Raw genomic sequence first — 12,239 nt, 5'->3', positions numbered from 1 at the left:
AGCTCCCATCCACACCTTCCAAATTCCCACCATCCTTCTAGACCTAGTTCAAGGCCCACTTCCTTGGGAAAACTGCCCAGAGCAGAGAGAATTTCTCCCATCTCAGTCCTCACAGCCACTGGGCCAGTATGACGGGGCATCCAAATCTGCTTGCAACGAGAGCTCCTGTGTCCCTCTGCCTCTCTCACAACCGTGAGCCTGGAGGGGAGGGAGCATTTCTCTGTTCATCTGTCTCTTTGCCATGTCTCTCTGCGTCTCTTGGTTTCCCCTGGTCCCCGTCTCTGTCTGTCTCCCGCTGTTCTCTCTCTTTCCTCAATCCTTCCTTCCATCCAGCCTTCCCATCAGCTCCCTCTCTTCCTGCCCCACTGCTGGCCCTCCATCAATCAGGAAGGCCTGTGCTGTGCTGTCCATGAAGTTCCTTCTGGACGTGGGGGCCTTGGAGCTGCAGGCATGGAGCCACCTGCCCCTCGCTGTGTCCCCGGCTGCTGGCCCTGCTGCCTGCTGAGTGGCCTCAGGGAATCTCACTGCCAGGCCCAAGGCTGACCCACCGGGGCCGGTCTCCAAGAGCAGCCTTCCTTCTGCGCCTCTCTGGGAGTGGATCCGGCAACAGGGGAGGCTGCATGGGACCCGTGGAGCAGTTTGAACCAGAGCTCAGACCCAGAACAAATCCCACAGCCTTGCAAAACAGCAAAGACTGGCGTCAGGGCAGTCAGGGACTCCCAAGCAGGAGCAGGATCTGTATCCCTAAGCAGGGGAGGCAGACTGTTGTGAAGAGGCGTGGAGGCTCTTGGGCCCCTGTGATCCCACCAAACGACCCAGCTGAGGCTGCCCAGCTGAAGAAGCAGATCTGTGCTCTCGGCGGGGACAGATACTGGCCAGAGAAGAGACCCAATAAGACCTATAATACACGTCTCAAAATAGCAGAGGCAGCTCATGGGATGTGTGGAAGGAGAAACCAGCCCCAGTCCTGGCCTCACCACTGATTTTCTTTGTGAGCCTCAATTTCCTTATCTGTACAATGGGGTGTGGGTTGATATCCAAGCCAGATAACTGGATAAACATCCTACCTATGAGACCATGGCAGTCACCTTGGCGTGGATGGCCTCACTTGGGTCATCTAGTAACTGAGGGGTCATGGATGTCCAGTAAGAAAGGGGCAGAGCAGAAGGACCTTGGCTGGCTGTGCACAGAGCAGCTACGGGAGGTCTGGCAGTCAAGTCACAGTGGTTAAGACCTCAGACTGTGGCGTCCAAGGAAGTGGGGTCCAAATCCAGATCTCCCTACTTTCTGGAGGTGTGATTTAGAGCAGGTTACTTAACCTCAGCCTCAGTTTCCTGACCTGTAAAATGGGGGTTATGGTTCTTAATTCATCTTGTGGTGAGAATGGAATAAGGTACCTTATGCAGAGCACCTGTAGATTCATGCAACTACCACCACAATCAAAACACAGAACTGCTCGTCACCACAAAGACCTCCCTGGGGCTATCCCTTTACAGTCGCACCCACCCCTCTCCTTTTCACCATTTCTAGCCCCCAGCAACTACTGATCTACTTTCCATCTCTATAATTTTGTCATTTTGAGAATATTATATAAATGGAATCAACAGCATGTAACTTTCTGAGATTGGCCTTTTTTTTTCACTCATCATAATGCCCATGAGAGCTATCCAAGTTGCTGTATCAGTAGTTTATTCCTTTTGATTGCTGAGTAATATTCCATGGTGTGGAGGGACCACAGCTTGTTGAACCGTTAACCTACTGAAGGACATCAAGGTCGTTTCCAGTTTGGGCTATTACAGATAACGCTACTATGAACAATCATGTATAGATTTTTGTGTGGACACGAGTTTCCATTCATCTGGGATAAATGCCCAGGAGTGCAACTGCTGGGTCCTATAACGGTTGTGTAGTTTAGTTTTTGTCTTAAAAGGAACTGCCAAACCATCTTCTGGAGTAGCTGTTCCAGGAACGAACGAGAGACCCGGCTTTTCCACTTCCTTGCCAGCACTTGGTTTCGTCAGTATTTTTCACTTTAGCTGTTCTAATAGGTGTATAGTGATATTTTATTAACACCACAGGTATACTGTGTACCTGGTTATGTTATATACCTGCATGCACACACATATAGATATATATACATACGTATGTGTGTCTATATATATCAAATGCTAGTCTTTAATGTGCGCGCACACACACACACACACACACACACACACACACACACACAAAAGACTAGCATTTTTTTTCATACCACCCCCAGCCAAGAACCAGTTTTCACCCTCTCGGGCCTGACATCACTCCCGCTGATCACGCATGCTTTCCCCAAGGCTTCTAGCCAAGAGAGGGCACCAGGGGTTTGGTGAGACATGTTAACCACTGAACCGACCCCCACGCGGCCAGGGAAGCAGCTGGTTTGGGTAGGTTCGATGCAGGCCATTGTTTGAAGGACAAGGCCATGGCCTCGGACAAATGGAGGATTAAATCCTCTGACCCCAAGGTGAACTAATTCGACAGAGGCACCAGGATGCGGACCCCAGCAAGGAGGGGGCATGAAAACCTCCCTGCTGAGCTCAGGTTCACTTCAAAGCAGGGCTGCCTCCAGTGGCTGGTGTCACAGTAACGTGGTATCTAGAAGATGCTCAGGCTGTGAGCCCTGCATCTCGCCGGGATTCGGGATGCAGTTTCAGCACCCACCGTCCCGCCAATAGCTCACTCGCGCACTCCCACCACCGCCCCCCGCCCCGAGCTCTGACTCACCCAAGCCAAAGTGTGCCACGGGCTCCATCTCGCACAGGTAGCCTGAGCCCCCGTCGATGATCCTCAGGTGGGCCCCACTCTTCCTGGTGTAGAGCACAACCTTAGCGCCCCTGGCGAAGGCCCCAAACCGGGTTCTCGGCACCACCCGCAGCCAGTTGTTGCTGAAGCCCTGCAGGGAGGGAGGAAGGTAGGCCCGGGCATCAGCGGGCTGGGCAGAAGGAACAGGGAGGGAGGGTAAGGGAAGGACAGAAGGAGAAAGAAGGGGACAAGAAAAGGGGCAGAGGAAAGAGAGGAGGAGGGAGCCGGGCAGGGAGACAGACTGGCTGAAGTTTGCAAAGAGCAGTCCTGGAAAAGAGGAGGGAAAGCCAATAGACTCGGGGAAAACAGGGTTTGGAGGAGTGCCAGCAGAAGGCTGAGGGGCAAAGGGCTTCTGGGAGGCAGCTCTTCTTGGAGTTCACTGTGCTGCTGGGAATTTGCTTCCTCCAGGGCCCGGGTGTCCATTTCCTGCCGCTCTGGTCAAGCAAGCATCCCGGGCTCCTTGGCCCTCATCCAGCCCAGGCTCGGCACGTTGGGCTGGGCTCTGTGGGTCCCCAGGTCCAGGCACACCTGATTCCCCCGGAAGACGGACAGTGGCTGAGCCATGGACTCTCCGTGGGACAAGATGAGGTCCAGCATCCCGTCTCCATCGAAGTCTGTCACTACACCGCCTGCAACGGCACAGATTTCACTCTGTCCATCGGCCAGGACACCCACAGGGGAGGGGGGCTCCTGACCAGTGCCAGGTCCACGCCCTGAGTGTGGCAGGAAAGAGCACAGCGCTGGGGATCGAAGACTGGAGCTTGAAGCTCCTCTCCTTTCCAGTGGCCGCTCATTCATGGAAGAGGGGGTCCATTTCCTCCCCCTGGACTTCTGAAGGAAAGCATGGGTGCAAAGAATTCAGACTCTGAGGGCTGCTTTCTGGTCTTCTATACACACCCTTTATATTTGCACGGTTTTTGTCAGTCTATCGGGGGCTTGCATATACCTGGCCTCCTTTTGGTCCTCACTACAACCCAGAGACGTGAGGAGGGCGGATGCAATTAGCCCCATTTTATGGGTGTGGCGAACAAGATCCGGAAGAGGAAGCGCCTTTTCCAAGGCCACAGGCGAGGCAATGGCAGGGCCGAGTCCTGGGGCTCCTGATCCAGTGCTCGCTCGCTGACACCAGGCTGAGTGCCAGGAGGGGTGAGACGGCAGGACGCCCAGCTTCGCCTTTGCCTCTCCTCCCGGCAGAGCATTACCAGAGATGCTACTGCCCGCGGAATCCCACGCCTCTGACCCCGCGGCCCTGGGACTGGGAGAACGGACCGTCCCCTCCTCTGCTTCCCGCCTGGCACTCCCAGGGCCTCCTCCCCCACTCTCACCCCTGCCCCAGGATCTCAGCCCTCAGAGTGGCAGGGATAGGAAAAGCCCTGCTGTGGGACTGGCTGCACCACCCCTCCCGCCCTCCCCCCAGGCTAAGGGCAGCACTGAGACAGGGGAGAGCAGGCCAGAGCCCTCAGGTGCCCTCACCTGTGCCCCGGCCCTCGGGCTCCAAGGCGTCGCCAGGATTGAGCTCCTCGATGAGGGGGTCGCCGTGTTCCCTACGGATGATGCTGCGGGACAGGAGACAGGCTGTTCATGGACGACAATGTGCTGGCAAAGCCCCAGTGGGCTCCCTGGACCTCGAGGCCCACTAGCTCCATTCTCCAGCCCCTGAGCACCCTGAGACCCTGCTGCAAGTGGGCTGCCACCTGCATGCCGACAGAGCCACTCTGCTCACAGACCCTGCCTGCGCCTTTCTTGGGTTTTAATTCACGTTGGTAAATATTGATTTTTCCTTCTCTAATGGATGAATTATAGACAGCCTGGGGAAGGGCAGCTGATGGATGGAGAAGGGGCAGGGATGCAACTACCTTCAACTGACCTTCACATTCCTTCTAGCGGCCCTGGGTTTCTGAGTTCTGAATGCTACGCAGGGTTCCACCCCTACTCCGGTGCCACCTCCTCTAAGCCCTCCCTGATCGTCCTGCTAGAAGCGATGCCTTCCTGCTCTGCCTCCGTCACTTTCCTGGCCTTTATCGCTTTCTGCCTTGTGTTGAAGCTCTATATGAATGCATCTTATCTCCTCAGTTAGCCTGCGAACTCTTTGCAGCCTGGAACCATGTATCGTTACTCTTCTTTGCATCTCCCGCAGCATCTAACACAGAGCCTGGCTCTCAGGAAGCTCCAGACATGTCCGTGGGGCGCATGGAGGAATCCAGAGACAAAAGGGAAGAAAGGGTCCCTTTGGGTTGCTAGGGTTTTGTCTGTTTTGAACTCTGAATCGTGATAATATTTGCTGTAGAAAAGTCCACTGTGAAAGTCCTGTTCTTTCTGCACGTTGAGCTGAACGCTGATGATGGCTTTGAGCTTTCCTCTCTAATTTTTCTCACTGGGTAGATTCTCGCAGCCTTGGGCGCTCTGTCCTGGCTGTGTGGAGCAATCTTGGGGCTGGGGTGGGGAGAAAGGACCAGGAAGGATCTGTATCACTCTCCCCTTACGTTGCAGGTGGGGCTGTCACTTAAATCACAGTCACCAGAGGGCTGTGCTGTGGCCAATGCTTTCTTTCCGGAGGGAGCCAGGGTCCCCTGAGCTGGAGCTTCTGGTGGCTGGATGGCAGAGGGTGCTGGCAGAACTGCAAGGTGTCTGCAGGGTTGAGCACATGTCCTGGGAGGTGTCCTCTGTCCGCGCGGGGCGTCTGTGCTGAGCACACCCACGTGTGCAGTCTGGGCAGTGAGCCGCATGCCCGGCAGTGCTTTTGTGTGTGTGCACACCTGCCGGGGGTGTGTGTCTGCCTCAGCCCGCTAGCATCCACAGTCCCTTCAACCACTCGTGTCCTGCAAGCTCTGTCACGGCTGGGCAGAGCCATCCCTGGGTTCAGGTGACAACGGAGTTAGGGGTTTCTAAGGCTAAAGCCCAGAAGTTCCAGGGCAGAGCTGGGCAAACTCACCCAGATTTGGGCAACCAGGGCAGGCTTCTTGGAGGAAGGGTCAACAAAGCTGAAACCAGAATGATGAGTGAGTGTGTGTCACTCAGAAGCGAGAGAGAGGCAGATGGTGTGGGCAGCCTGAGGGGTCCAGGCCTGGTGCAGCCCAGAACGGAAAGCTTGGGGTGTCTGGCGCTTAGGTGTAAACTGGGGAGTGGAGAGTGACAAGGCTGGGGACAAAGCCAGCCTGTGGGATGTATCGAAGGGAAGGTAGTGGGGAGCTTCTAAGGGGTTTAAGTGGAAGAGGGGTGTGGTCAGATTCGCATTTTCAACAGCTTGCTCTGCAGGACTGGACACAGGGCGGCAGCTAGAGAAGACGGAGTGTGCAGGGTGGAGCCATGGGACCAGATCAACGCACATCCTGCCCGGCCTGGGACTGTCCCTGCTCACGCCTGTCACCCTGCCATTGTTAACAGGGCCTCTGCACTCTTCTTAAGCACCTGGAGTGGGTGATGAGTTCCCTGGTTTCCCAGGCATCGCTGAAGGGCCGGCAGACTCACACACACCGAGGCTTTGCATCCCTGGTGACTCCTACAAGGAGCCCACCATGTTTCCTTCGGTGACACGTGACAAGCCCACGTGGTATGGGGCAGGTAGGGGCTCAACTTCTAGAGTTGCCAGCTGAGTGGTGGCCCCAGCTGTAGCCCCTACACTCTCTGCTGCGAGCTCCAGACCCAGCCGTCTGCCACAGGGACTCGGGGCACAGCCACGGAACTGGGAAGTGGCTTCCACTGACGCTGTGCGGAAACAAACACACTAGCCCATAGGGTGACCGTGTGGTGACCCTGTCCGCAGACAGCCCGGGGCCAGCCTGCCCTTGGGGTGGCGGGAGGGAAGCTGGGAGGTTTGACAGAGGCCAGACAGGCAGAGGAGGTGCCTGGGTGCTCGGGCCACAGAGACTCCTTGGTGCTCCAGGCCCTGGCGAGTGACACTTTATCAGCCAGAGAAGGAAAGCAGAGTCTCTGTTAACGAGCAATTGATCTTCCGCAATTAATCTGGAAGTTGTGAAAAAGCTTCTTGCAAGGCACCTAATTAGCAAATCTGGTGCCTTCAGGGGGTGATTACAGCTGGTCGGGATTGATGCTTTGTTAATAATTATATTTTAAAACACGCTTAGTCACAGCTCTCGCCTTTTATTAATAGTGGAGGGCCCTTCTGGGGGAGGGGACGGGGGCCTTGGGGAACTGAGCAGGTGCTCTGGCCCATTTCCTGCCTCCAAGGCCCCTGGCCCACCCTCCTCTTGCCACCTGCTGCTGAGGCCCATTAGCATGTTTTAGGCCAGGAACCAGGGCTGCATGTGTCCTGAGGTTTGTTCCCCAACAGCAGTTCTCAAACGTTGGTGGGATAAGAATCACCTGATGCCTAGTGTACGCGTTAAAAAGACAGATTCCTGGGCCTCAGCCCCTGAGATTCTGATTCAGGAGATCCAGGGCGGGCCCAGGGATTCTTTACTTTAAATAAACACTCTGGGTGGTTCTGAGGCCAGTGGTCTCTGGACCCCAATCAGAGAAAAATCGAACCTTTCCTCCCTGCATGCAGTGCTCAGTTGCCTCCATTCTTGTCTACCATTCCCTCATCTACCATTAATTGTTTCATTCAGCATTTCCCAAAGGATGTTTAGCAGAGCACCAATCCCAAGAGAAAAATCTCTGAAAGAAGTATCTTGTACTGAAATCTATTTGGAATACTCCATTCACCTCTTGGAAAGTAAAAATACTCATGGTCACGTTAAAGGCTCTGAGAAGTCCTGTAGTCAATACACCTGCCTGTCTTTGCTTCATCCAGATGCACCCAAACAGATTTGGCTCTGGAACCCCTTTGGGTGGTAGAGTGGAGCCTGGCTGCTAGGCACACTTTGTGCACGTCCCCCTGACCGTTTCCTCCCCAACAGCAGGAGGCCCAGGACTCCCCGCCTCACCTTTCCACCCCCCATTCTCTCAGCCTCTTGCTCAATCCCTGTCCTTCCAGCTTCTAATGCTCCTTCATCAGGGGACCTTCCTCCTCCCTCCCCTTGGAGCTCCTCTTTTGAGTCCTAAGCCTTCCTCCCTGACCCCCACCCACGAAGGCTGAGTAGCCGCGAGCCAGGCTGAAGCATCTACCGGAAGAGGCGGTTGGCTGAAGAGCTGCGGTGGGCAAAGTTGTTGAAGAAGATCTCCAGCTCCTGGTCATTGTCGAAGTCGGCAGCGATGACTGTGCGGACAGGCGAGGGCATGGAGAACTTGGGTGAGGCGATGTCCTGGGAGGAGAGAGGGCTGCAGGTCAGCGGACAGATGCGTGGGGCGATGGGGGTGGCCTAGAGGCCAACTCTCCCCACCCCCGTGTGTGCGCGTACGCGCAAAGATAAAATCCTGACCTAGCACGTCCTCCGTCACCTTCCCTGTAAGGGCCCTAGGTATGCTGTGTTTAGGATCACATAAACTTCAGGCTGCTTGTAGGAGAACAAGGAGGTAAGAGGAACAGTCCTAATTCACACTGGTGAAGCACCTTGCTGTTCCCTGGTCCGGACCACATGGGGCCCTCCCATCAGTCACTCGAGGCAGGGCTGATGTGAGCACTCCCATTCTACAGGTGAGGTAACTGAGTCCTGGAGAGGAAGGGGAATTGCCCACTGTCATAGCTAATGAGTGGGGGCCGTCACCAGGGCTCTGATTCCAGACGCTATGCCCTTCCTAGTACGTGCCCTTCGTCCTCCGCAGTGAGAGGCGGAGGCCGGGAGGGCACTGGGCAGTGCTGTGCATTTAAATCCAGGCTTCTCTGCAGACTAGCTGTGTGGCCTCAGGCAGGTTACTTAACCGCTCGGATCTCACCTTCCTCACTGGTGACACGGAGATGAATAACAGCTGTCCAGGTTGTGAGCACCGCGTGTAAAGTGCCTGGCACAGGGTGGGCACCAGGTGGATCCCTGGCACTCTGTCCTGGCCCTGCCCACATCAGCCTCATGAAAGGTGGCAGAGGTGGCCTTTAGCTGTGTTTTTGCTGCCTTTATTACCTTACTTTGTTTCTTGGGAGTCTTTTGATTTTTTTTTTTTGAGATATTTGCCTTGGGGGGTTGCAGTATCAGATACCTCTGCGCAGGGCTCACGAGGAGACCCCAGACCCAGGACAGCCCAGCAGGGACGTCAACGTGCTAAGAGGGCCTCGGTGGGCCTGGCGAAGTGTCCCACCTGTGGAACTTGCCTTTGAAATAGAAGAGCTGTGGAGGGCGACCTTTTGGTTCTCAGCAGAACATCCATTCTGGGTGGGTTTGTCCCTTAAAGACGCAGGAGCCTGTCTAAGTCCCAGGGTCCACGTGGGGAGAATTGGGAAGGGCACAGTTGGGGTTTCTGGGAGTGGTCCTCTGCCCTGGCCCTGCCCCTGGGCCTCCTACTTCAGGCCCTCTCCCCTGGCCACAGGAATGAGCTGCCCACTCTGGGTTGCCCAGGGGAATAGGCTGTCCCCAACAACACAGTGATGAAGCTGACTGGGAGCCTGGCCCGCTGTCCAGGGTGGGCTGAAGAGGGCCTTGAGAGCTGGTAACAAAGAGACCTCAGGATCTCGAAGTTGTTATTATTCTAACGGAAACCTACATAGGCCCCTCGGGGTTGCCCCACTGGCTGCCTGGGCTTCCAAGATAATGTATGTAAGATGCTTAGCACAGTTCCTGGCACACAGAAGGCACCTGATAAATGGGGTCTCCATTCTTATTCTTATTCTTATTCTTGCTCCTGTGAGCTCTGGGGCTGGGCTATCAGAAGAGTTAGTTGACATTTGGGGCTAGATTATTCCAGCCGGTGCATTGTAGGACGTTTAGCAGCACGTCTGTCCTCTGCACACTGGATGCCAGTAGCACCTTCTATCCCATTTGTGACCACCAAGAATGTCCCCAGATATTGTCAAATGTCCTGGGGTAGGGACGAAATCACCCCTGGTTGAGAACCTGGGTTAGAAGGAAAATCTGAATAAAGGTGGAAATCATCCAGGATCCCAGGAGCAGCTTCTCCATGGCCAGGATGCACCTCTTTTTCACCCAGAGAGCCTGGGTCTCGAGCCTCTGCAGGGAATGAGTGGCTGGCCCTGAGCACCCCAAGGCGGCTGCCTACAGGGGAGGGGCTGTGGCAGTGCCCCAGGCATAAGGGCCCTGCTGACTCCCCTGGGACCATCAAGCTTCTGGCAAATGCCGCCACTTTCTTGCTTCCTCGGGGGCTTTTGGCAAGACCAGGTACCTCCAGAAGCACCCTGACTCCCGGAGGTCAGCTCTGACCACCCCATGCTCTCCATCACCCTCCTGAGAAAGGCCCAGACTCAAGCTCACTGGGCTGCTGGTACATCCCTTACTGTCACCAGTCTTTCTGAAGAATTCTTGGTGTCACAGACGGTTGATAGCTCAGGGAGGGGGCACAGAGAGGGGTTCAAGGTTACCTTGTCCCCCACCTGCCATTTGTCCAGAAGGGGCAACTGTTGGGAGCTCTGTGGCCTCAACCTCCCCTGTCCCGCCAGCCCCACTGTGCCCTTGGCCTGAGCCTCAATTTGAAAAGCTCAGGCCCAGGCTATGGGAAAATGCTCCCGACCCAGAGTGAAGCCCACCTCACTGGGCCTTTGCCCTGCTGCCGCGCACCTTGCAAGGCTGCTCTCTCTCCTCTGCCCATGACCGTGCGCTGGGCACTACAGACATCACAGCAGCCCAGGCAGGAGCCCATCGTCCCCCAGATGCTACCTTCCTTGTGGCCACCCCGCCCCCAGGCTCTGCAGAGCCACAAGCCCCTACTCAGCCTGGGGGGAGGCACAGGCGGGGCTGCAACCCCAAGATGACAAAGCAGGGGAGCGAGGCAGAGGCTCCTTCTTACCCGAAAGTGCACCTTCCCATGGGCGCTCATCTGCAGATAGAGGCGGTGGGGGCCATTCCAGTTGCCATAGACGATGTCCACTTTGCCATCACGGTTGAAGTCGGCCAGGGCGACACCTCGCCCGTGCTGGTGGGGGTCATCCACACCTGGGGAGGAAAGGCAGGCGCCCTCAGGGCAGCGCCCCCTGCAGGCTCCACAAACACTCACCTTGCCAGGGCCCCGTGAAGAGCAGCAAGGGAGGGTGAGCCTCCTCCTGTCCCGATCTCTCCACAGGGGCAGAAGGTGGGCAGCCACCTGGTTGCAGAGAGAACCAGAGACTTGCCTTCAAGCTGCACTTGCCCAGAAAGTACTATTTTTACCCGTTTTGGGGGCAGCATGGGCTGAGGGAAGGAGACTTGTGGAGATTCTGGAGGACTAAAGCCCTCCCCAGCCACCCCTGACACTGGGATACATTAAGTTGATCATCACTCTTTTGCTCAAATTTCAGTGCTTCCCCAGTACTCTTGGGTCAAGTTCAAATTCCTGCCCAGGGAGCACAAGGCCCCTGCCTACCTTATCTGGTCTTTAACTGGTACCACTCTTCCCCCTTCCGCATATGCACCGGCCACCCGGGATTCCTTTCATTTCTCAAATGACCCAAGCTCTTTCCAGCTTCTGGGCTTTTGTTCAAGCTGGTCTCTCCTTCTGGAACGCTCTTGGTTACTTGGCTCCTTGTTTTTCTTCTGCTCCCAGCTGTAATGTCACTTCCTCAAGGAAGCCTTCCCTGACCACGCCCATGAAAATAAGCCCCTCCCACCCACGCTGCTATTCATCCTGACAGCCTCCCATTCTCCTCCCTTGAGCTGATCACACGTGCAGTTATGTTCCTTTGTGGGGTCCAGTCTTCCTACTAGACCTTACACTCCATGAGGTGAGGGTCTGTCTTCTTGTTTACCTGTGTTCCCACAGAGTCTATCTCAGTGCTTGTGGTGACCAGGTATTTTTCTGTAAACACTTGCTGAATGAATGAAGAGACATAAATAATTTGACAGAAGGCGACCAGGGACTTTGGTGACAGCAGAGAAAATACAGCACCATGACTAAGAAACGCACAGTGTGCCTTGTGAGATCTGGGAAGAAAGCTTGTGGGTCCAGTGTCACCTGTTTGTGCTGTCCCTGCATCTACCAGTGGTCAGTGGGACTGAGCTGATCCTGGGGGAGGATGGAAGGTGGCTTTGCCCAGAGGGATGGCCTGACCTCCTAGTTGCCCAAGGCAGACATGATCCTTCAGGTCAAGTGCAGAGCTGACAGGCAGTGGAGGCCGGCTCTGAATACCCACGCTGAGTCTTCTGGAGGACAAACTGCCGTTGGTCATCAGGCCCTCAGAGATGGCAGGTGATAGGACAATATGATGGGGGACGGGGATCACAGACCCAGGACACAGCGAGCTCTTGCCAGCTGCAGATACGGAGATCCTGAGGATAGGGGCCAGCAGAAAGCAAGGTGGGGCCCCCCTGAGAACCTTGGGGGCTGGGCATCCCCTTGGGGAGGCGAGGATGGGTGGGGGTGGGGGAGAAGAGGCAGGGAGACCCAGGCTGGAGAAAGAGGGTTTGCAAAGGCATGGGGGCAGCCTC

The 12,239-nt window shown here is 55.7% G+C and overlaps 1 protein-coding gene across 5 annotated transcripts in view; it reads right to left on the bottom strand.

The window, feature by feature from the left end:
* CRTAC1 (cartilage acidic protein 1) overlaps window positions 1-12,239 on the bottom strand; it is a 156,264-nt gene that overhangs the window by 32,666 nt on the left and 111,359 nt on the right. For 4 of the 5 annotated variants that reach the window (XM_060034328.1, XM_060034327.1, XM_060034326.1 and 1 more), the window contains exons 7-11: window positions 10,627-10,772; window positions 7,903-8,039; window positions 4,309-4,391; window positions 3,364-3,464; window positions 2,758-2,926 (exon numbers count right to left, since the gene is read on the bottom strand). In XM_060034328.1, the coding sequence (XP_059890311.1) occupies window positions 2,758-2,926; window positions 3,364-3,464; window positions 4,309-4,391; window positions 7,903-8,039; window positions 10,627-10,772 (636 nt within the window). Of the gene's footprint in view, window positions 1-1,681; window positions 2,042-2,757; window positions 2,927-3,363; window positions 3,465-4,308; window positions 4,392-7,902; window positions 8,040-10,626; window positions 10,773-12,239 lie in introns of those variants that run through there. The other variant, XM_060034329.1, reaches the window with a different exon arrangement.

Source organism: Delphinus delphis, chromosome 16 (assembly GCF_949987515.2).
Source record: "Delphinus delphis chromosome 16, mDelDel1.2, whole genome shotgun sequence".
NCBI classification, from domain to species: domain Eukaryota; kingdom Metazoa; phylum Chordata; class Mammalia; order Artiodactyla; family Delphinidae; genus Delphinus; species Delphinus delphis.
Note: the sequence above shows the minus strand (reverse complement) of the source record. Positions and strands in the feature narration are given on the sequence as shown.